The sequence below is a fragment of the Macrosteles quadrilineatus genome, unplaced genomic scaffold, assembly GCF_028750875.1.
Source record: "Macrosteles quadrilineatus isolate MER2022 unplaced genomic scaffold, UCM_ALF_1.0 Scaffold_2__2_contigs__length_208266976, whole genome shotgun sequence".
NCBI classification, from domain to species: Eukaryota; Metazoa; Arthropoda; class Insecta; order Hemiptera; family Cicadellidae; genus Macrosteles; species Macrosteles quadrilineatus.
This window is the reverse complement of record NW_026542595.1, coordinates 183,779,731-183,805,390: the sequence shown is the minus strand read 5'-3', so window position 1 is coordinate 183,805,390 and position 25,660 is coordinate 183,779,731. Positions and strand designations below refer to the sequence as shown.

The 25,660-nt window shown below is 34.4% G+C and overlaps 1 protein-coding gene across 2 annotated transcripts; it reads right to left on the bottom strand.

Annotated features, from left to right (window-relative positions):
• Window positions 1–16,032: 16,032 nt before the first annotated feature.
• Window positions 16,033–25,078, bottom strand: LOC128987990 (gastric triacylglycerol lipase-like). Of its 2 annotated transcripts, XM_054409152.1 has the most exons (8): window positions 24,985–25,078; window positions 23,261–23,438; window positions 21,488–21,602; window positions 20,563–20,809; window positions 19,894–20,121; window positions 19,426–19,510; window positions 18,641–18,783; window positions 16,033–16,488 (listed from the first exon to the last, which is right to left on the bottom strand). In XM_054409152.1, the coding sequence occupies exons 1-8, from the start codon at window positions 25,057–25,059 to the stop codon at window positions 16,174–16,176; spliced, it is 1,386 nt and encodes a 461-aa protein (XP_054265127.1). In that variant the 5' UTR covers window positions 25,060–25,078; the 3' UTR covers window positions 16,033–16,173. The 2 variants fall into 2 exon arrangements, with proteins under 2 accessions (XP_054265127.1, XP_054265128.1); XM_054409153.1 differs by lacking the exons at window positions 18,641–18,783; window positions 19,426–19,510.
• Window positions 25,079–25,660: the final 582 nt, after the last annotated feature.

The window sequence follows — 25,660 nt, the reverse complement described above, 5'->3', positions numbered from 1 at the left end:
TTAATGTATGTTAACGAACAAATTCTGTCGATAGATTATTTATAAATAGAATAATGGTGTATTTATCAAGATTTGTTAAATCGAGATCATAAAATTTCAATATAAATTGATCAACGTCATTGTGGTCCAATAGAATTATTTCCCCTGTAATTTAAACAGTCTAAAACTCAAGATCCAAGCCTGCCTTGCACCCTTCATCCCAGCGGAAGATAAGTATGAAATATTTATTTCTCCATATCCAATGGCCAGGAAATGGTGTAATAAACAGTAAACTAAGATGATTCGATTTACGGGGGTGATCGTGATATGATGAAGACATATCAGGACACGATACATTGGGAGGGTGAGTTGTCATTGACCAATAGTACAATGTTTCGATATAAGAGGTCAAAAAGCGAGACTTGGGGTAGTTTTGGTCTGATTGATGGTGAACCACCCTCTACAGTCTTACATCCATCATTTTGACGTTGTTTCAATTGTGGCCGATGACAATACGATTGATGAAAAATTGACGGTTCAAATAGACGAACGTTTGGCAAGGTCTTGGATTGATTGAGATATACATTTTTGAATTGGGATGAATATGTATTGTACTCGTATTGTACATTTTAGAGACGAGAGATGATTTCTTTTCGTACATATTCATGAATTATAAATGCATTTAGAGGCTTCAATACTCTCCTTGTAACAGTAATAATGTATTTTTTACGATTTCGTTGGTAGAAAGGGTAAATTGTTCGTCTTACATCACCTATACGTAACTGGCCTTTGCAAAATCTTTATGTTTAAAGGAATTACTTTTTTTTTGGGGGGGGGGGGAAACTGAAATACATGAAAATAAAATGTGTTTGCTAACTATATGTGTGAATTTATTTCCCATATAGCAAAACACAGTATACAATTATTTTTAAGAAATTGAAACTAGTCACTGTTTCGAGTAGTGTGACCAGTTAAAAATATACTACAAAATGGTGTTACAATATACTTAACAATACAATTCAAATTACAAACGGGTGTAAAAGATTATTTTCAGTAACAAATTAGACACAGTACGATGTTTTGCTACGTTGTAAAAGAAAAAAATAAGAACGAAGTTTCATAAAAACTGTAATAATATGAACACGACATTGTCAACTACGCATTGGCTACGGTGCACGCATTGGCTACGGTATTTGATTGGGTAAATATTACTATGCTGCACTTTTTAGTACAATCTTCAATCTAGTTTTGTTGACGATTATCTTGTATAGCTTCCAATCGAGTTTCACGGACAATTAGATGGAATACTGCGACGATAATACCTGAAAAATATTATTAAGCTCACTAGTCTCTAGAATTAAATTAAATTAAGAACAATTATTTTTGAAATTATTGCCTTAGTAAAATACACCGTCCCACTGAAATATCACGACCCTGATCACTTTGTCCTCACCGATTTTCAGTTTTCCCTAATTTCCAGTATTGAATGAAATTTTAATCTGATGAACAATAATTACTTTGATGTAATTCTCCTGTAGCCATTTCCCCAACCTATTCCTCACAAATATAGGCTACATTTAATATTTATTACTAGAAAATTTTATATGTTCATTCATTGTTGCTTTATTCCACAGTTCCAACCCTGAGTCATTCAATATCTGATTGTTGTTTGGGAGGGGGAGGGGGTGGCAGGGATACACTGATGATACAATACGCTGCAAATGGGAGTTTAAAGACAGCGGATCACTAATATTTCAAAACGTAACGACTCGTGGCCAACTGTTATACTTGTGAACAATCATGTCAAATGGGATGGATGAGATAGTTTTGTTTAGGTATCTTCTTATAGAAAAATGCAAGAGGATAAAGTGTTTTTGTACCATGTTGTTTGTATAATGCAGATTAATTTCTTATAATCTCTTACAGTTTAAAATTAATGTCAAATTGAAAAACTAAGCATACTTGTGGTATGTAAGTACTTTTTCCTACAGTAACCCGAAAAAGTTGGCTTCCTTGTACTGTTTATAGTACAGAAAGCTGCTAATTGCTGCATATTTATACTTTGCCGTACGGTTTATACTTTGCCGCACATCAGAAATCCAACGAAACAACACAAAACAGCGTGGTTCTATTATGCACGTAATCCGTGTACGCTCGGAAATAGGTTGGCAACACTTAAAGATAATAATACTATGAGCAGCTGATTGACTATTATAACTACGATTTAACCTGTCATTTCGTGTTTATAGTTTTGGTATTTCTGAACTTCCTGGACTTTTCTTTTAAACGTTTTTAAAACATTCCTACGATCTTAATAAACAAAAAAATACATTTAAAGCATTTTTTTAGGCGCGGAAACCACTTTAAATTACAAAAACATACGGAACTATATTCTCAAAACGCGGAGCACATTTCTTGCCGAGGAAAAATAGCGGAGTGATACGGACCGCGGGTACTACTTTCTCTAAGGGCACCATTTGTGTTGCCAGCTGAATCTAAAAACGTGTTGTATAGTGTTTGAAAGACTAATTGTTTATATGATTTATAGTGACTGTAGGAAAAATATAATGTGTAACACGAGTGAAAAAGGCCTTTGCTGCACTCGAGATCATTCCGCACTCGCCTGCGGCTCGTGCGTAAACATTGGTCTCGTGTGCAGCAAAGTGCCACTTTCACCACTAGTTACACAAATAACTATACAACGTAAAAACAAACTAAATATGCACTTTCTTGCATAATACCCTTGAGTTAGTTTATGACAATCCTGACTATAATCACAGACAATAAACAAAAAATTGTTCTATTATCTGTGTTAAGTAGCTGTGTTGACTAGACTTGTTGAAAATGTAAGGTCTCCGAGGCATAATTTGATATTAACCACCCATTTGAAAAATACCTCCAATATTGAACTTCAAAAGAGATTTTCAATCGGTCATTTTTTAAATCAAGTACACACAAATATGATTACCGTTTTATAGTTACACTAGAAAATATAAAAATAAATCCACTAAAGACATTTTTGTCAATAACCAACTAAAAACATTCCATCCTACATTTATTTATTTAACAGTAAACACAATTTTACATTGTACATTTCAATTATTTTTTACAGATGGCCAAAGGTGAAAAAAAGAAAACTTAATAATGACATGTGTGTGACCATTAAAGCTATCTACCTACACTTAGAATTAACGAAACAAATTTGATAAAATAAATAAATATTGTATACATTATATCAGATAAATGACAAAATAATTATTTGCATTGCATAATTTACACCAAATGATAACACCAATCGATTGAAACTACAACCCAATCACAGTCATTCTACTCAACATTGTCTCCTGTACTCCACCGAAAACAATAAACCAAACAAAGAAATAATAATCCAATTCATACCTCCACAAATTGGACGCCGCTGGATCTTCCCATAGGAAAACAAAAGTGGGCAAATTGGTGATTATACGTGCGGCGTTCATATCGGTACCAATTATTTCACTGTTTGTGATTTATTGAAAGCGCCCAAAACAGATGAGTTGGATAAATTGAATTATGCGGCGACACGAGCGCGCCACGCGGGCGTGCGGGGAACTGAGGTGAACGTTGACGTACAATAGCGGCGTCGACTGTACATTGAAGGGTGGTTTTGGTTTTGAGCGTAAACAACAACAAACCAAAGCGTGTTGGAGTCAAGCTGTGAGGGTAGTTGGATTGAAAATTCAAAATGAATTGGGTTATGGATATTTCGAGTACTTCTAGGTAAGAGAAATTTGGTGACTATTTCCTTAAACATAGGTGACAACTCAAATAAATATCACCTCCCCAATTCTAGGTATAATAATAATAATAGGTAGTAATACACCTCCCCAATGCTTCCACTCTGTTGAGAACACCTCCCCAATGATAGGTATAATAATAATAATAGGTAGTAATACACCTCCCGAATGCTCCCACTCTGTTGAGAACACCTCCCCAATGATAAGTATAATAATAATAATAGGTAGTAATACACCTCCCCAATGCTTCCACTCTGTTGAGAACACCTCCCCAATGATAAGTATAATAATAATAATAGGTAGTAATACACCTCCCCAATGCTTCCACTCTGTTGAGAACACCTCCCCAATGATAAGTATAATAATAATAATAGGTAGTAATACACCTCCCGAATGCTCCCACTCTGTTGAGAACACCTCCCCAATGATAAGTATAATAATAATAATAGGTAGTAATACACCTCCCGAATGCTCCCACTCTGTTGAGAACACCTCCCCAATGATAAGTATAATAATAATAATAGGTAGTAATACACCTCCCCAATGCTTCCACTCTATTGAGAACACCTCCCCAATGCTTCTACCCTGTAGAAAACATCTTCCAAACTCAACATCAACATTTCCCATGTTTTCGAACATCCGACTTCCGTGCTCCGGATCGTGTTCCTTTGACGGAACCGGAATACAAAACAGATAACGTCTAGTTCTGATCGTGCTTCCGCTGGCTCAGCGAGGACGAGGTGATGAAAAGATAAGGATGGAAGATCTATCTGTTATCATGTTGAGACAAAAGAATAGCGACACGGACGGAATGACGAACTGTTTCCGGCGCGGATCACGTGTGTCTAGTCACGTGGTCGGAGAGAGACAGAAAACACATCAGTCAAGTTTGTTAATCCCTTATGAAAAGCAAATCAAGTAGAAGCCTGAATTGAGGAAAAAGAACGGTGACGAAACGTTGTGCCGAGACACATTTCGTTAGCTGTGAAAATTTGTGGTTTTGTTGATGAATTGTGATCGTGGATGTGAATTGTGATTCACAGCAGGTAGATTAGGTTCCAAAAGTGGAACTTCAAAATAATTTGGAATATGATATTTGTTCGTTACCCAAAAGGAAATGTTGAGAAGTGATAAAGAGGATTTTAGGAGTTCAGGGTAAAAACTGTTGGCATTGTTAGGCCGAAAGATCAACTCGTGAGGGATGATTATGTAATTTTTTGTACATAAACCCTAACTTTGAATAATACAAGAGGACTTTTTGCCTCATTGTAAATTTTGTGTGTTGTGTTTCATGTTGGAAACATTTCAGTGTGCTAAGTTGACCAAAATTAAATAACTGATATGATGGTAGATTTTATGATATGTACAAGGATTCGAATTTAAAAACTTATGTTGCATTTAGTTCAATTAGTAATTGGATCCAGTGGTCCTTGTTAAATTGGGCTAATGAACTAAAATGGACATTACCAAAGAAACAACTGACTTAGCCAGCACTATTTAAGTTACACAAAATCTCATTCAGTTAACGTTCTACCCAAATTTTGCAGTCATAATCAACAAACTCAATTTTCACATGTAAATGAGACGCTTCCATAATGGAGTGATAAAATGATGAAAGCAATCCTGCACTCTCATCGCTATTACTATAACTACTTAGTTCAGTGGCGTCATTTCACCAAATCCTTGGGGGGGGGGGGCAAACACCGGGGGAAATGGGGGGTATTGGGGGTTCGGGGGTCCCCCCGGTAAATTTAGCAGTTTTGAAACAAAAAAAGAGGGGTTTAAGCTTTTTTAATTGTCAAAAGCACTTCAAATAAAAAAAGAAATATGAGTAAAATTTATTTAAATTTAGGCAGAAAGTTAATGAAACTAAGAATTATTGACAACAGACAGAAACACAATAATTTTAAGTTAGTCATCTAAGAAATGTGATCAATAGTTCCATGATGTATTAATATTATGTTTGTTATTAGATTCATGACCAATTTCTCTTGTACAACAATTAGCAATGAATACGGTTGTTCATAGCCTATAGTTTATAACAGTTTATTTTGGTTTTTAAATAAAATACAAGTATTTAAGGACTTAAAAGCAAATCAAATTTTATCACCAATAAAATAATTTGACACAAAAGTACAAAAGGTTCTATTTATCTATATTAAATTGGTAGTCTACAATGTTCAAAATAAATTACGTAAAATTTATACACATGTATAATTTTGATGCTTGAATAATTCATAAAAGTAAATGACAAAGCGATGCTTCTAAAAAATCTGAATTTTTATGTATATATATAAACTAGAAGTAAGTGGTTTATCGTACAGCACCAAACAGAAAAAGTAAATGAATAACAAAACTACTAATTTATGTAAACTAAAAATGTCCTATCTAAGACAATAAAACAATAATAATTTTTGTTTCAAATTACTGTACAAGAATATACAGATTTTTGTCTGCTGTGCTTTTTAGGATTTGACAGGAGAAAATATTTGTATATTGGCTAGTACAGCATATTTTTTTCTCTAGCCCAGGATATTTTTTTCTCCCCCCAAATGACGCCCCTGACTTAGTTACTCAGTGAAAATACATGAATGACTTCTCAGTTCCACAGGTCCGCTTACTTCTCAGTCCCGTAGCAGACCACTCCAGGTATGTCCGGTAGCCAGGCCGAGGTGTGGGAGGAGCTGGAAGGTGCAAGTTTTGAATGGACAAGACTATGGCGTCTCGTTTGGAAGTAATCACTCGGAGCCGTGGTATGCATAGTAAACAGCTCTTGACCGAGAGACGTTCGGTAGCTGTTAGCTTCTAGCTGGTAGCTGATAATTAGCTGTAGCTACTGTGCCCGCACACATTATGTTGATCGGAAATTGTTATAGGCGATCGTTGGGACGAGTTTGGAGGTCGGTGTGGTAATATTGTTGTCTATTTTATAGATCGTATTTGTTTCAAGAGGTAATTGCAAAGAATTAGAAATGAAATGAACTTAGTTCCACAAGAATAGGAAGAAGAGATTTAGTGTTTTCAATTGTTCACAAACAGCGAGATCTGCAAATTGTTGTTATTAGGTTATATGGCTATAGAGAATGGATCAGCATTGCAATCCTTTTACAATTTTGCGAACTTTTCTTAAAAGAATCTTCAAATTTCAAAGAAGACAGAATTTTCAAAGAATTCTTATGGGAATGTTCTTAAAAATCGTTGGAACAATCAGTTTTTAGGTTTAGGAGTAGTGATATGCCCTTTTTCGTCATACTGTAGCAAAAACAGCCGTTTAAATGCATGCGTTGCGGGTCTAAAGTGGCATTTTTTTTCGTTTTTAGCCCCAAGGGAGTAAAAATCAGCGGTTGCCAACTCAGTTGTAGATTTCGATTGTAAACAATCGCATGTATCGAAATTATGTATCGATTGTTTAATCGATTAAAGGTTATTGTTACCTTATTGTAAATAGTTTGTCATATCGATAGTAGGATAATGTACAACAAGACAATCGTAATAAACGAAACGATTGAATCACTTACTAAACAGCAGCTTGTTTCCATTAGCAAATAAATCGAAAACACTTAAGAAGTAGTTTTGAGAGGTTGCTTTAAATTAAAACCATTTAATTTTGTCACATAGATTGTTCAAATAATGGTACAATACGACAAAAAATATAGTTCGCCACACGGGCAAAAAAGTGTCTTTTCAACCCTCACTAATTTTCCGACCTCGTTTTCGCCTCGATCGTAAAACTTGACCTCGGGTCGAAAAAAGTCACTTTAGGCCCTAGTGATGGAATATACTATTTTAATATCTAAAATGTTTGTTGTTTTTTTTCAAATAGGTATTGTGGAATATCCCATTTTTTCTTTCACTTCTGTAAGCTTCGAGATATGGAAATTATTGTTGAGTTTGTGATAAGTTAAGTTATGGTTAATGGTTAAACTATGTTAAAAATATATTTTGCGTATTGTTAATTTCACTATATTGGCAACGCTAACGCTTATAAAAGCAATTTTTTTAGTCTAGCACCAGATTAGTTGGTTTGATAAATTCGATTCCTTGAATAGCTTATCACTAACAAAATGTGGTGGATAAATTATATAAAAGACCAACAAATATACACAAGTTTATTGCAAGTTTACAAGCTTGTAGCTGTATAAATCTTCAAGGCGGATTTCAAGCCAGTATGAGATATTCACAAGCCATAGAAAATCCCAGCTTTAATGTTTTATGTCTTCTTTGAGGTTTCTTGGAATCTTGTCGCAGAAGAAACTATCAACGAAAACTGTTTAACAAGTGCATCCCTTCAGTATTTTTTTCCCTAGGATGCTAGACACGAACCTGGGATTGTTTTTCACATTACTTCAGGCTAGACCTAGGGGCTGCAGCATTATCACTTAGATATCACTTCAGTATTAGATTAGACAGTAATCTAGGCAACGACAGGTTTGACAAGGGCTATTCCCTAACGAAGAGTTTTTTGAGATGTAACAAATATTTTGGAAACTTGTATTTTAAAAGGTTTACATGTATTTTGTTTATAAGTTACTCCACTACCAAAATTCAAACCAACCACTGCAAGTAGGCTGTTGCCTCATAAGCTAACAGTCAAGACACATTCTACACCAACTATACTTTCAGATCAAGCGTTTATTTGTCTGCATGCGGCACGGGCGCACTTTTGTAAGACCCGAACATTTTAATGCCAGCTTATATAACGAATTTGAATCAACTGCGGGATTTCATGTAAAGTCATTTTTATCCAAGTTATGTCATCGGTGTATTGGGCCAGCATGTGACAGATGGGTGGCATTAGGCCTCATATGTAATCGTCGGTCACTTAAGCAATGGCGGGAAATCTACATATATTGGCGGGAAGATGCGCATTCACGTGGACAATGTGGACGGCCAGATAATACATACTTGAGAGATGCTCATTTCGTACCTTTTTTGGGTAAAGTCGTCTAGCTTAATTGTGCTGTCTGTTTTGAAAGATCGTTTCAGGAAGATTAAGTCAGATTATTAGGATTGGTAAGTATACGTTAAAACAGTGTAGAAGAAACTCCATCGTCAGTGTATACACAGAACACAGGTAGTGGAAGAGGGAGGGTAAAAAACCCCAATTCCAACGTTTGTCGTAAATACATCGACGCATGAGTTTGCTACAGTAATCATTTGCGTGCAAAATGGATATGTTAGATCTAGTTTAAATCTACAGTATTAGTTATAGGCCACGTGCCCTACGTTTGACTTATTGGTACCTTAATAATTGATATGATATAAAAGATGCAGTGGATAATCGACCATTCAGTCTGTCTTGGATAATAAGTTGATGTAGACGTATCAAACTGTAATCGACAGCTGCACAATGTATTTAAACTCGAAGTATTTTTTATTTTGATAGTTTAACGTGTATAAAGACTGAAATTACCAGATAAATTTTACGTAAGCAGTCTATATGGCCAGAAAATACCAAATCCTAACATTATTCTCCTAGCTAAGACTGCATTGTTGGAACAAGAGTAATATCAAACTTATGTGACGCTATTAAGCGAAGTGTTATACTCTACAACAGAATGAAGACTGCTTTGTTTTCTATATATCGATACTTCCATGGATTATCTCTATTTTATCCATAGTATGATTTCTTCGTTCCGCTTGTCAAAAAAGTAATACATACACAATATTGTGATTTTTACACCGAACTCCATAATCAAGAATGTCAATCACTGCCAGTCTGATGGGAGACAACAGTGCTACATACAACACAGATGATGTGGTATTCACCTAGACTCGCCCGTTACTTAATTCAACTGTCAATACATTTCTGGCACGTTTTTCTGTCATTAGAACAAATTATATGCATAATAGAGGACTTTATAAATACCATACTACAAATCAGCAACGCAACCGAGCTTTTAAAAATGTATGCTTTATTGAAAAGTAATGACGAAAACGATACAACAATTTGTTTGTCATTAATTACTTTATATCGCGAACAATAGAACAGAAATTGCATGGATCATAAACATAAACAAATAATGCTACTGGCCCCAAAGTAATATTTTATTGACATTACTTAAATGGGACCATGCAAATGTTTTTAGTATAGAATTCTGACCAGTTAAGTAATTTATTTATGTTTATGATCTATGCCGCTTCTGTTCTAATTTTCGTGATTTATATACATTTATGATAGTGTTATTTTCTGAATAGGTACGTATGATAAATAAATATTACAATACCTTAGTCCACGTTGTGATCCATTGATCATCATGCCAGATGAACTATCAATAGAGAGCTTCTTGGCTTTGCAGTGAGCGAAAGTCACAACACTATTTAAAATAGTTTGAAACCTCGTACAAGTCAGAGAGTGAACTATTATCCTTTTTGTGCTTTACTAAGTCTCCAAAAGCTATATGAGTCAAAGCTAATTTGTATTTAAGATCTAGATTTCCCTCTTAAACAGGATTTCTCAAAAGGACCAATTTTACCCAGAATATCACAAACCCTGGCGGGTCCAAGGGTGAGTACTTTATATCTTGTCATCTTTGTTGGATGTTGCCGACAGACCGACGTCTTGTACAACCCTCCCCCCCACACCCCCCTGTCAATTTATTTCGCCCCTTTTCCATTCCGACACATTATTGTCCGTCTCATTCCTTCGACGCTCCATCAGATCAGATAACACCTGCAAAAACTCAACTCAATTTATTAGTGTTAATAACAGAGGAGGACCGAGCTACCTGCGACCCGCCTTCGAGTGTTTAGGCTGGAATTTCCATAGTTTACAGATTTGAACGCTCCACCCATTAGACGTTTCGGGATGTAGAGTAGAATATACAAAGTAGGGCTAGAAGGACAAAAATACAATAGTTTTGGTTGACTCGTTATTGAGTTATGAGGAGAAATGTTGTTGATCAGCTAACAATGTAAAACGAGTAAGATGATGAGCAACACACAATATTGTTTTCAAATTTGTAAACTTGTAGGGTTAAGTTCAATTATTTAACATGGTTTCTGAGTGCAGTTTATCTTATAATTTTATAGAGAAATTAGATCATACACATCTCTTAGTTATATGTATACTGGGTTGTATTGTGGATGACCTATCTGGTCTGGACCACGGTATGAACGTCTTTAATATAGACCACTAATCCAGCGTTACTTCACAAACTTGCAGCATCTACTACGTCTAATAAAATATCTACCTAGAGCGACAACTGCTCAATGTTTTTGCTAAAACTTTGTTGTTTGTGCATTAAACATTGAAAATCAACTCCAAAAATTGAAAAGGTACCTAACAATTACAATGGGGACAGAATATCATGCAATTTTTTGAGTGAGGAAAAAATTAAAGCCAAGATTAGTCCAGGAAACATATTTTGGAATCGTTACAGTAATAGATAGTTTAATAGGAAATAAATAATGCTGAATTAAGGAGTTAAAAAAAAAATATTCGAGATATTACGTAATTTTGGTACCTATGCCAAAATGTCTTGTGTAAAATATAATAAAATCTACGGCAATTCCACTGAAATAACGCCCAAAAATATATATTTTAGAAGAGTATTAAGGCTTAAAAAACTCTTACATTCATCATATAATCCCCAGACCTCTTAATTTTTCTAGTTCATACCCACCCTAACACAATTTAATTCGACATTTTCAATCCAGAAAAAAGCACACAAAACGTATTCCACAAAAATGAAAACCTCTCGACTACCTTGTCTGCCGAAATAATACCCGGACTAAATGTCCCCCATAAACTGAGTTTTTTGGACGTCAAAGTTAATCACCATACTTAGAGCGTGCTCTGTCGGTCTTTGGGGCAGTAAAATAGGAAATTGGGAGTCCCCTAGGTTCGGGTAATGGCACAATCTTCCTGTTACAATAATAGACTCCCATAGCGTCAAACAATCGCCGATAATTTGGGGACGTTCTACAAAACTGTTCGATATATTATCTTCTGACGACTCGAGGTTACATGTCTCCTTCTGAAATGTGATCTTCGAGGATTGGTTGATGAGGATCTTGTTGAATGAATTTTGTTTATTGATATTCATCATAATTAATTTCATACAAAACCACATTTAAATTTATTTTTTCTACCTGTAAGGATTTTTTTAACACTTAGTTTAGCATATAAATTACTCAACTAGTCAACAAATTACGTCTTGATTTTCATCTCTAATCTGATCTGATAGTGAATTTCGCTTGTATGACTCTGGCGTGATAAAACCAGGATAACATGAAATAGTTCAGTCGGCAGGTAGAAAAATAAGGCGGTAGATGGAAAAAGGTCGGAAGTTAATAAAACTTAGGGATGTTGTTCAGGGATGATAAATCAACATTTTCCCAAGTTTTGGACCTTGAAATCTGCTTTTTTGCATACTTTGATGTATTTTTTAAAATATATTAAAATAAAAATACTATTGCTCGGTAACAAATTATTGTACAAACGTGTTTGAACTGTAGAACTGTAGGAAATTTAACGCTCTACAAAAGTGTAATGTATGCTTTTTCGGTAGGAAGTAAGGGAAAAAAGTTATTAAAAAAAAAAAAAAAAAAAGTGTCCAAAATTTTGAAGTTTTTCTCCCACCATCTTTTTTCCACAGGGTCCTCCAGGTCCAAAACTTGGGAAAATGTTGATTTATCATCCCTGAACAACATCCCCAAGTTTCATTAACTTCCGACCTTTTTCCATCTAAAACTACCTGCTGACTGGACTAAAACGCAAACATTCACAATAAACTGTGCGAACAAACCTTTTACATAAACCAAAAGCTTGGTCTGAATTGCATGGAGAAATGTCAGGAGACAGATATTGGTTAAAGGTTACTGTGGAATAATGTCCGATGATTCTGCCACATGACACAAGTATACTATAAACAAGAGATTAAAACTTAATAATGTCAGGAGATCTTACTGTTCGGGTACTGGTTTCAACCTATACAGTCAATATAGATTAAGTTCTACATCTATTAACACCGTACCGAGAATCCTCAATAACGTAGGGGTTGGGATTTCATCATAACATACATCCGAAAACATGAATAAATTGGCCAAATGTAACTATTATGACTCTCCATCTTCAACACCACACTATAGGAATCAATGTCATTAGTTTGTAAATTACTCCGTAAACTTAGGTGCTTGTATAAATCAATGTGGAATATATATATGTGTAACACGTAGAAACTGCGACGTCTTGTTCCCTCCGAGCGCCTAGGTGCAAGCTGTGTAGTCAGCCAGGCGGCTCGGAATGCAGCTGGTATGATCCTTGCATGATTTATCCCACTTGGGAACAATTGAGCTGCACCTGCACCTGTAAACGCGCGAGTTAACACCCTCTAAACACATATATTACCCGCGGAATCTGCTCGCCCGTGGTTAGCTGCCGTGCAAAGCGCGGGAGATGCGCTCATGTAAATCGCCTTAAACGTACGGAGATGGTACATTGTTTAGCTGCGCGGAGTAGATAAACTTGGCCTCACAAAGAGTTGAGTTTATCACTCCAGTAATAATCGACTGGAAATATAAAATATGTCCTAGGCAACGCCATAGTTTCATCACCTGGACTAAGGTCCTACAATGAAGCGAAAGTAAAACAGACACATTGGACTCATGCGATTTAACTATATTTTCATACTTTTACAATATGTTTTTGTCCAATATGTAAAAGCTCACAAACACTTAAATATTAAATACCGTATACTCTAAATGTGGAGGCAATTTGTTCATACAAATTTCATTTTGCAGCTGAATTTAAGGTAACACAGTACTCAAATATAAATTTAAAAAATTTTTTTTTATTATTTAGTTTTGTAGAACGGACTTTTTTTGAAAACGTAGATGATAAAAATTAAGGAAGAAAAAAATTATTTTTAAAATTTTCAACTACTTCTATAAACTATTGCAGCCTAATTTAGCATGTCCAAGGTCCTACTACTAATCAAGACGCAGAGGGTACGCCGTCAAATTTAAAATTTTTTAAAACATTTTTTACTATTTAGTTTTTGAACACACTTTCCTGAACACGTACATACCAAATATTATGGAAGAAAAAATTGTTTTAAGCTATACAGCCACTTTTATACACTCTTACTTTAGTATGCCCAAGGGCCCTACTACTACCCGTGACAGGTGGTACTTTTGTCGTTTTCCGAAAGTCAAGTGGTTTTTAGTCAGGTACACTTTTCTTCCTCAATTATAATCCAATTTCAATAAGAATTGGTGTGTGTGTTCCTCATATGATAAGGAACAATAATACGAATCAGTTTCCATGACAACCAAAAACCTTTGAAATAAAAAATTATTTTATGTTAAAAATTACAAAATATTTTATGCAATTTTTAAAATCATACTAACGATTTAATTTTGCTCAAAAACTTTTTTTGCTTCACATTATTGTTGGTAGTAATGTATTAAACTTGGTACAAAAATGTCAAGTTGATAGGTTAATATTTGTAAAAGTTATGTGTACCTAAAAACTGTCATTTTAAAATGGGCGGGATAGGGAGTACTGTGTCACCTTAAGTTCTTCCACCTACGTTGAGTGTACAAAACAGTGCTTGTGTGATGAAAAAAAACCAAAAATCTTTTGGTGAGGTAGTTTCAATGTGTAGATTGGAATCACAATTAGTACGATATTATCAAGGAGTCTTTCAAATCAAAGCTTAACCAAGAAGTGAGAATTTTAATTGAATCACAAGAACTATTACAATAAGTAACAAAGCTGATTTAACTCTGATACTAAATGTAATAAATATATTTGAACATTTATCATTCTCTTTAACAAAATGAATGTGTAGTTGTTTAACTTCCACTGAATCAGCTCTGGTTCTTCTCATTGTAAAAAAATAAAAATAAAACATTTGTTCAATACAAAACAAAGACAAATAAATTATGACTTCTAATGCTAATTAATATTGAACGGAACTATATGAAATCAATTTACAACGCAAGAACCTAATGATACTCTTATACCTAGAAAATATAACATCTGTCACTGCCCTATTACTAATATCAATTTTACTCAGCCCCATTACGGGGGTTCATTTTATACGTGTATTTTTTAATTAGGACATTAATCAAAACTAGTTTACAAACTAATATATTAAATATAGAATTCAAAACGCTGAAGTTGCTAGCGATCGACAAGATTTCAGACAAGACAGGCGTTGCTTCAGGCTGGTCCATTCAAGCCTCCAATATCAGATCTGGCCTAATGAAAGAAGGCGGTTACATTCGTGCCATGTCAATGCTTCATTGATGGTCCATCTCGAATTCGATTGAGAACCTTCCTCGCTGGAATGCGAGTGTTGGTTTTGTTTATTTGTCAGATTAAAAGACCGGTTAATAAAATGTACCGTTGATAGGTTTGCGGGGAATTGCTTGGATTTAATTTGAAAATTACCTATATTTAAGTAACTACGAGAATATTTCTTTGTTTCATTAATCTGTTTTAGACGTCAAGAAACTTTTAAACTGCATAAAGTTTAAATACCTATAAATTAGTAATATCAGGAGATTCTGGTCCACGTTTCGAACGATGGTGCCGAACATTAAGGTTCGATTCGATAATAAGTTGAACGCTAAACGACAATAATTCCTCCCTATCTATGTGGTTGTGAAGAGTCGTCATAGACACATGCCCAAAAGAAAAGAGTGCCGCGACCATACAAAACTGTCGACGAACATTTTGAACGAAAAATGTCACAACAATCGGAAAGGGACATGGCAACCGATGCAGTTAGTACGACAGGCCTGATCGTTTTTATAAAATGTTTAAATGTTATTCGTATTGTTCGTGTGTGTTATGTGTTTTAACTTCAACGACTCTACTTCAGCCGAGATTTCGTTAATTGACGATGGCATTGTAATGCCGAAACGGCCGTAACCAACGTAGTAACACCATTTGAGCTGGATTTACGAAGGTAAATCCTATTTTTAGAAATCTCGTATCTTATAATAGATTTTTCGAATTTTATACCATAAAAAGTGTATGTTCTGACATTATCTTTAATATCACCCAATTAAATCTCCGTAAAAATCATCAAATAAGTAAAAACACAGTAGTTAACAATTTTATATGATAAATCACAAGCGATGTTTGTAAACAGTACAGGAAACTAAAAAAGTGAATCTTCATAAATTATTTGACAAATTTATTCTTGCTTATAACTGAACCACTCGAGGAACAACTAAAACAGAACTGTCTTCAGGAATAGACATTCAACTGGAAAAATCCTATTAACAAAACCCATTATTTGGAAAACAGCAGACCAAACATCCTTATTATCAATGAATAAAAGTTAGAGATGAGAGGCATTCAAGCGACTGTTCCAAAATGAATTATCCGAATAATTAAGTGGAGTAAACAAAATATCAAATAAAATATCTGTTTTGAAATATCAAATTGGATACACTGGTGCTATGTAGTTTTGTACTCACCGTTGTCAACCTTCTTATCATAATTTCTTCGGAATAATTTGGAAAAGCTAAATTTGTCTGGTATTTGGTGTTCTTCTTCTTCTTTTGACTCATATTCGATATTCGAATCCCGTACTACAAAATCCTTTGGCAAATCTGGAACCCTGTCCTGTTCAGAGGCTACTATGATTTCTTCAACAGTTTTAAGCACCCTATCGATACCTCGCCCTTGGTTGAAGGCAGTGTGGTCGAAATCTTCGAACCCTTCTTTAATCAACCAGGGATCATTTAGACGAACGGCTAGCCAATCCACGTCCTTAAACAAACAAAGCCAACATCTTTGTAGAAAATACAGAAAGTAAGTTAGGTATTGGTAGAAGTAGACACTCCATTATTGTGTTAAACCTGTAGACTAAATTGAACATAGTTTATTTATTCCACCACTGACATCTTCAGTGGATATTAAGAAGTGGTTTCTGTATAGTACACAGTGTATAGTACACAATGTATTAACAAAGCTGGACTAAAAGGACAACTTAATTGTGAACAATGTAATATTTTATGACACATCATCTATCACAGAAACAGAAACTAATGTTATTCATTGTGACCCTTGGTTGGAATATATTGATAAAATAATTATGATTACCTTATCCAACCACAGTTGTCATCAGAAACTAATGGAGCAACTTAGGTTTGATATTGGCATCTGTGCGTGCCTCATGGAACTGTCAAATTTGAATAAAAATGTTGTTACAGCAGGTATAGTGTAATGTAATAGGATATCTACTTCAGAAAAAAAAAATTTGCACTATAAGATAGAGTTAAAGTAAGAGTAATCAGTAAAGTTCTTCCAAATTATTGTTTATTTATTAAACATAATTAGTCCTCAAGGGTAGAAGCATACATTTTGAGAACTGAAAAAGTTCATACGAAAAAGCGGTAACGTGTTTAAGCTCAATCAAAATTAAACAACATGAAACACGCCGTAATAGGCTTTTCATTTTAATATATAGGATAAGAAATTTACTGGCACTTTTCTAAGTCAATGATAAATTGAATTAACGTATAGATATTCTGGGCCACGGCTCTCAAAAAGGAATTTTCCAAAACAATTTTAATTTCTAATGCTGTTCCTGTCTAATACGTTCATTGGCGGAAACCAGACCTCAATGCGTTCCTTCGTGACGCAGGGTCTACTATCTTAAAAGCTACAACGGCCAGCCGTCAGGGTGAAGGATTACCCATCAATACTTGTACTTGTGCTCTCTGTGAGATATGACATGTTCTATATATACCTTGTGTCCCAAAAGTAATGTTACACTTTTATTTGTTCATAACTACTTTATTCATGGGACAGGTCAGGTTTGGTTTGGTTTGGTTAGGTTAGGTTAATGATAGGTCAATTCAAATTAAAAATATAGTACTGGCTAACTTTATTTTATTAAATACTGGGGCTTCGTACAGTTGTAAATTATGTACATTTATAACAATTTCTAATACAAACTCTCAGCAGTCAGGGTGGTGAGCGCCAAAATTGACCAGCGCGCGGAGTTGGACATGTGCCGCAAGGTACCCGAAGTGACCACCGCGCGGAGTTGGACAGTCGGTTTTGACAGAATTCTGACCACTGCGCGAAGTTAGGATAAGCCCGAAATTAAAACTCCCTTTCTCACTGCAGCGTTATCTCTTTCGGAAACCCTCCTTAAAAAGATTATTAGTACTTAGATATAAACATCCTGCACTGTCTAACACTATGCAGGATTTGTAAACCGAATTACCAGGTTTGAGCAAACCATCTGTAGGTTCGATTAGTAAAATTTTGTATCTTTAGCTTTATTTTTATATCTAAACAATAAATGTGTAATACTCAGACAATCATATGTCAAATATGTACCAATTTTTTACATTTTGTTTACATTGATGGTCTTTTCGCAAATCGACACGTGTGCTCGGGCAACTTTTGTACTTGATCAATGGTATATTTAAAAAATATTAATTTGGCCTCAATTGAACTCTGTGAAATTCATAAAAGCATTGTTTTGGATAAGTTCTTTAGTATAGCCTACATGGGGATATTTGAGATATAGTGCAGCTTTGTTGTGTGTGATGAAATCAACCTTTTGAATACAAACTATAAGCCCTCACATCTATACCCGCTTTAGGGAAACCCAAATTCCCGTTTCTCCCAGGTCTCTCCCACCTGGTCTTGCCGTCGTGGCTTTCAGGATATCTCGGAGGGACATCAACATTTGTGCTTGACCAATTAGCATAACTAAAGAAGCCCTAATTTTAATTAGGAAACAATATTTGTCTGTGTCATGTCGTTGTTTCTACAGACCTTTTTGCTTTATAAAAACATAAATTGGTTGGTTGGTGTTGAAAAAAAAAAACCCACCACGTGAGGTACTTGTTGTTAAGTCATTCATATAACTAAGATGATACCATTCTTAAAGATATGGTCAAACCTCTGGTCGAGCTATGGTATCCAATTTTCCAGAAAGCAGATATATTCGTTTATTTATATTCTGTAGTTTGTACATAAACGGTTTTGTTTTTCCATCGTACACATTTGGATTATCTTTTCCATAATCAAACTCTTGGAACCTTCCTGAAAATGTAGCTTGAATTATAAACAGCCTTACAACTAATTCAATAGGTGTTTTTACTTCAAGTACAGACTTCTTTGCATGGTCAAATGTGAAAAGTATTATGCCAGTTGGGTTGGAATTCAAAGTTTTCGATATAGTTCCATAAGAAATCTCCTGATAATTATTTAGATAATTATTTATTGTATTTAGTTTTTAAAATGTTGAATATTGAAGTAACCTTATAGAATATCTTTTAGGCTACAATTTAAATTCAGTAACCAGTTTCCAAAACCCTTGTTTAAGAGTTTTAAAATTAATTATTATCAGATCAAACTTTTCAGAAACTTATTGTAGTGACATTATGTTTTGGCACATTTCAATGTTATCATTGGAAGAAGCACTCACCTAGATAGTCTTAGAAACCCCGAAATGGAGGGACCCTGTATATTTTCATTTTAGGGCCCGAGAGGCCAAAACACAATTAATTAAAATGCATGTTTGACCGTAAAACTTCAAAAATGATGAATATTTAGTTTCTGATAAACATGAGAATCAACACCATTTTGAACAAATATGTGTGAATTTGGGCTACTCCGATGTTTGAAGAAACAAACAGAATATGAAGCTATCACTTCGTATAATTCCTTGTTAAACGTTCTTACCTGCTTTAATAATCTGCAGAAAATGGCGATGGGTCTTCCATGATGTGCCATGAAAAGAGTACTCAATCACATTTTCTGCAGCGAACTATAGCAACAATGCTATGAGTTGAATTTGTTTAGTTATTCCTTAACATTTAATTTTTAAACTCAAATTGGATTGAGGAGTATTATGGTTATGGTTATTACATTATGGCTATGGTAGATGTGTAATACTATAGAATACTGTAAATTTAAAAGAGCAAATTTTATCAAACTGTGTCCTCCCTTATTGCAAACTCAAAGCTTGAGTATAACTGCAATAAGCATTTTATACTTATATTCCAACCCCGTACGAAGGACGGGTACTCTGCTAGTTATACATAAACTTATCCACAGTGTCACTCAAATTAAGCTTCATCGTGGGGAATATTTTGTGACTGACACTTTTCATTACCAAATACCAAATACCAATGTTATAAAACTACTTACTCGATCAAACTTGCTGGAGCTTACAACTGTATGTACTACTTCTACTGCAGAGTTTTCATCGGTTTCACTTTTCACACGTTTTACAACTATCTCCTCTTCCTTTCGTGTTCCAGTCAATACCCTGCATAGACCACCGTAAAGTTTGTCTGAACCACAAATATTATGCTTGAGCTTTGCGATCCAAGTGTGTTGTCCATGTTTGGAAACACCAATCATCGGTAAAGTTTTCTAAACAATTCAAATCAGATTATTACATGGAATATGTTGTCAATTCAATCGTGAAAAGTGTATAGTTTTTAATAGCCTCATACCAGGCCAGCTCTCTTGGGATTTCAATAACCCAAACGTGTTCAAAAGTACTCTTTATGCGATTTAGTAAAATTGGAAGTAGCTTAAAACCGAGCATTTAGAAGAGAAAAACTGTTATACACCTTCAAAATAAAGTAAGATTTTCATGGTTCTTTTTTGTCCTAGATTGGCTTTTAATGAACCACGCCCGGCTAAAGAAACTAATTTAGCTCTAAAACTACATCAAACATCTGAATTACTCAACACTCAATCTTTATTCGTATTCAGTTTCAAAAAAGGTCACACAATATGTGCTCTCGCCAAATAAACAATATTTCAAAGGAACATTTTCTACAAATTTCCACCAGTTGATTAACTTACCGTGGCGAAGTTAGCAATGTTCCATTTTAGGGACGATGACAGCGCCGTCAAGTGCTTGGGTACCGCGACGGGAGCCAGGAAAGTTACAGTGTCTACGAGTACCAGGTTTTCGGGGAGCAAGGATCCCATAACCAGAAACATTGTGGTTCCCATAGAGTGGCCGATGTAGTGCACTTTGGATTTGCCAGTGGTGTGAGTGATGTACTGTATAATTGCTGGGAGGTCAAACTTGCCCATTTCGTGAAAACTGCACACATTTAACATTTAAGAGATGCCATGGGATTACATAGGACATTTTATAAAACTGTGTTTTAAGGTATTATTGGGGAATAGTCCGACATTTTTCTCAAATAGTTTTTTTCCAATCGTAAAACGGTGTTGTGTAATATTCTCCTATACATCATAGTTTTAGTAGAAACAATTAGCTTCGTTCCGACAGTTTTGAAGCTACAGTTTGAACTGTAAGCTAACTCTGTTGAAAGAATTCAATTTGAGGTTGAACAAGGCTGCATTTTGGGGATCGATTTTTTTAAATAACACGATTTCCACAACACTACATTATCAGTACATTGTCAAAACTTTAGGATCGAGTTCTTTCTGTCTGTTTTAATACATACCGATTTTGCAAAGAGCGGTTTTGTGTCCGTAAATATAGCTTCCAAAATGTTCTTTTAAGATTTTAGTTACACACTTATGAGTTTGTATGATATAAGAAGATATGGGGTTAAGTTTAAAACTTACTGTTAGGTAAATAAAATTATGCAAATTAGGAAAAATGGTTTTAAAATGTCAAGATAATACTTACTGCTAATTTATGTAAGTATTATTGAAAATCAAATGTATTTCACTGGTTACTCATTTAACGATATCTAGCTAGAGATCCGAATTTCTGCTTCCAAAATGTAATCTCGTTAAATTGCCTTACCTGAAATTCCAATATTTAGCGCTGTTTGTATCAAAACGCTGATGTTTTTGGGAGAACTGAGTTCCTCTCGCGTTTCCCACCCAAACATCGTGATCATTGTTGAACAGGTGATACACTAGAAGAATTGTGTGAAATAAGAAATATAGTTTAAATCACACAAAACCGTCTATTCTGATACCATAAAACTAACACGTCGTGTTTTAATTATAGAACCAAGTACTACATACAAATTGTAAGTACTTCATAAAAATTGTAAATATCTTTACCTACGACTGCTTTAAAAAACGCCATTTCAGTTCAGTTCTTAGAATTGAAAAGTTTCACTTAACAGCTGTTTACTTTCATATCAGCATAGTTTCATTTCATAACAGCATAGTTTTTCTCATATCAACACGGGTAACGGACCAATGAGGTTCAAGGATTGAGAGAAAAGAAGTACAATTGTAATACTTCGAACGTCAACTAATCAGCTGTTCAGTTGACAATGTTAATTGTTGATCCGGCTTGTTCCTGTTGATACTCGCGTATTCTTAACCTAAGTTGGTGGAAGTTAAATGAAGGTTGGTATTAAAATATCAGTTAGTGAAAGTAATGTTGACGAGATAGAAATGGGAGCACAAACAGTTTGTGCTAATATTTTGCCACCAAAATCAAAACAAAGGTACCATATGCAATTACATACCAGCGATTCATTAAATGGACGAAACAAAATAAGGTTAAATTGATAAATGAAAATGTTCTTTTGGTTTATTTTGAAAACCTCTTAACCACTTTTTCACCCAACTCGTTGTGGACCACATATTCGATGCTGAGATCTAACTGTAAATTAACTGTTTCACTATATTATTCAGTTGTCCAAAATATATGCAATATTTCCCTAATTGTACCTGATACAGTATTTATGGTAAGAATGCTGCTAGCAGAACCTATTGTCTGAAAAAGTAACGTATTATTTAACAAAGTTTTACAAACACGTAATTACATGAAATCAGCTGATTATACAGTCACTTTCAGTGACAATGACAATAAACGAAAACATAACCTCCCTAGGAAGTTATGAGTAGTGATTGTTAGTAATAAAAAACCAGATTTTTAGTAATTAAAAAACGGTCGTAGGTAAAGTAGTGTACGCAGCTCGCGTAGTAGTTTTTAAGGCACTCGCCAAGGCTCGTGTCTTAAATTTTTGCGTAAACTACTATTAGATACTCTTTGTTAATTGAAATTGTCAAAATTATGCACTGTTAAATATAGGACTCTTCATACTTGGCCTTTCAATGTTGGTTGCTTGTTCGCATTGGTTTTATTTGTGTTAAGCAGATGATATCCAGAAGAAATTTACTGCAAGCCAGGTTGCAGTTAATGTGAAATGGCATCAGCAGTGTTTAATCTGAGGCCAATGCTAAACCAACGCCAAAACAGTTGGCTCTCAGTAAAAACAGAGACTGTAAACGTAAATAATATTAAATATTTTGTTTGTTTTAAGTTTTGAAGTAGGATCTCACCTTTAAAAAGATATAGATCATTATTAGTATTGTTAAAAATAAACGATAACAATAAAAAAAAAAAAAAAATGGAACCTTACACAGCGTTTTAGGGCTCCGCCTCAGCTAGCCGGGGCTTACCTCAGTAATTCATTTATACATTTTTTCGAAAGTAAATTTTTTTATTTACATGTCACCTTTCTCAATCAGTAATAGAGGTAAACAATGCTAAAAGTAGTTTATCGTCAATTTTGTATTTATACGTATATATAATTTGACTCTAGTGGCCTACCTAAGCTTCTTTGGTTCGCCAGGAAGGCAGCCCCACAAGAAAGATGGCCATGCTGTAAGTAAACCGGGTATTTGGATGAATCCTTTTTTGGAATGCGGAATACTGTCAAAACGTAGCCGTCAGCTGTAGTCACTCTATGCGGTTCCAAGTTATAGTTCCAGCGATTCACCATAGACACCTGTGAGGAAATTATATTATATACGTACAGCATTCCGAGCAGGCCTATGCCATGATGTCATCATTTTTGTGACCGTCATTTAAACTTTTTTTCTCTCAATCCTTAAGCCACATTGGTCTGTTAACCACACTAGTGCTGTAAAGTAATTAAACAATTCGGTAAAGTGATTCTTTTTAATGTTCAAATGGAATTAAATGAAACTCTCTTTATTGTCCTCTTTACATAATATTACAGAATATTCACGCTATACTAACTAAATTACATGTTTAAAATTATAGAAACTGTTTACTTTACAATATTTAAATATGCTGTGTATAGCTAGGTGAGTTTATTTAAAATTACATTGGCGTTTGCCTAAAAATAAATAAAAAAATTCAAAAAGCCTTTAGGACTAACAGAATATTTTGTATACGATTAGGTCAGGTTAGTTTATTTTAGATTATGTAAGACAATGTGAACAAGGAAACAAAAGTCTTTAAAGTTCCTACGACATCGTATTTTATACTTCACCTGAAGTGCCAATGGGCATTCCACTGAAAAACTAGGCAAAGTATATGATTAGCTTTATTTCATACTTCGCCTGATTCGTTCTAGACGTTGTATAGTATACCTAGTTATAGAATAATTCCTGAGTATATACTTTTGCGATAGTACATATGTAACTTGTTTCGTAAATTCATTTTACAAATGATCACACAATCGTCAAACTACGAGAATTTATACCCTTTAAGTACGATTAGTTTTTGGTTTATGGGACTTTCAATAGCTTAAAATGAATAAACTACTTAAATGTCAACTGCTTTCTTTTGATTAGCTGCTACAATGAGATCTTTGATGTGTTTTATAAGTTTTTCAAAACTATGTTATTTAGTGAAATAATATCCGTAAGATTCTATTTGAAATTTCAAAGGTAACACTTTTGACCATAGATAAAAGTAACTTATAACGTTATGGCCAGTTAAATAATTGAAATAACATAGTTTAGTCGCGTCAGAGTCAATTACCTTAATAGTATTTTTAAGTACACTATCTGTATAACAAGGCCAAACTCCTATGGTGGTCTATGGTGAACTACTATACATTTTATGTTGCATCAACTATCATTAAGAGAAAATACAATTTTACAGCAGCACTTTCTCTGAATTTTGACAAGAACTTGCAACAGCTGGTCCATATATTTGGGATTTCTACTTCAGTATTCATTAATTGGGAATAGAAGTAGACATTTATTTCCTCCACAGTTTAAGTTGTAGCCAGTTGTTTAATAAAATAATAATAGTGGAATCGCACTGTTTGTTAATAATTGATTTTTGAAGTAGGATATACCAATTTAAAACCAAGCTAAGCTTAAATGTCTTATTTTAAAATATAGAATCTCTTATGCCGAACCAACTCCATTATAGTATATAAAATAGGTTAAGTGTGTAAACACTATTTCGGCAGTAGCTTGCACTGTGTGAGGCTTACATAGCTGTGTTCTGTAGTTGATCCACATCATGTAACTCCTTACTTCAAATCCTAAAGGTTATGATCACATAGTACATACCACATCATCCAGTTTGCTCTCTTTCCCGTTAGGCATTGAAAACTCAGATCTTGCGGCTAAACAGTTGCGTGACATAACTGACAAAACTATTAATTGCCAGAACACCTTATGCTGTATAGTCATAACTCACAACGAAAATTAAACACTCTATAAATGATTAAACTAAGAAAATATTTTAAACGTTATGGATGAAAATGAGAATAATGTAAATGGTTTCTGGCTAAAGCATGGTTCACCAATAATTAGGTGAACAATTTACACAACAGATGGTATGGAATCCCAGGTTATGTCCAATTATCACATGTTCAGTTTATTCAAAGCATTGCGATATTACGAATCGGATTTTCCTTAATCGGACGAAACTTTTTTTTAGATAGTTTTAAATCAAGTGAAATGTTTTGATTTATTCAATTAACAAATTTAGTATGTTTTCGGACATTCGTTTTAAGTTGCTTTTTACAGTTTTCCTAACTCGTCTCCAAACCGGGAAACGGAGAGAGTGCCGTTCTATTCTTTGCCGTGGGGGTTATAAACTGTCAAAACCGTCAGATAGGCCCGAGTGCCTACAAGTACATTTACAATTAATTAAAAGCGTTTTTAACATTCTTTATATTCGGACATAGTTTAAATTTTGTACCTCACACCAAAAACCACTCAAGCTAAGTTAAAAACCACT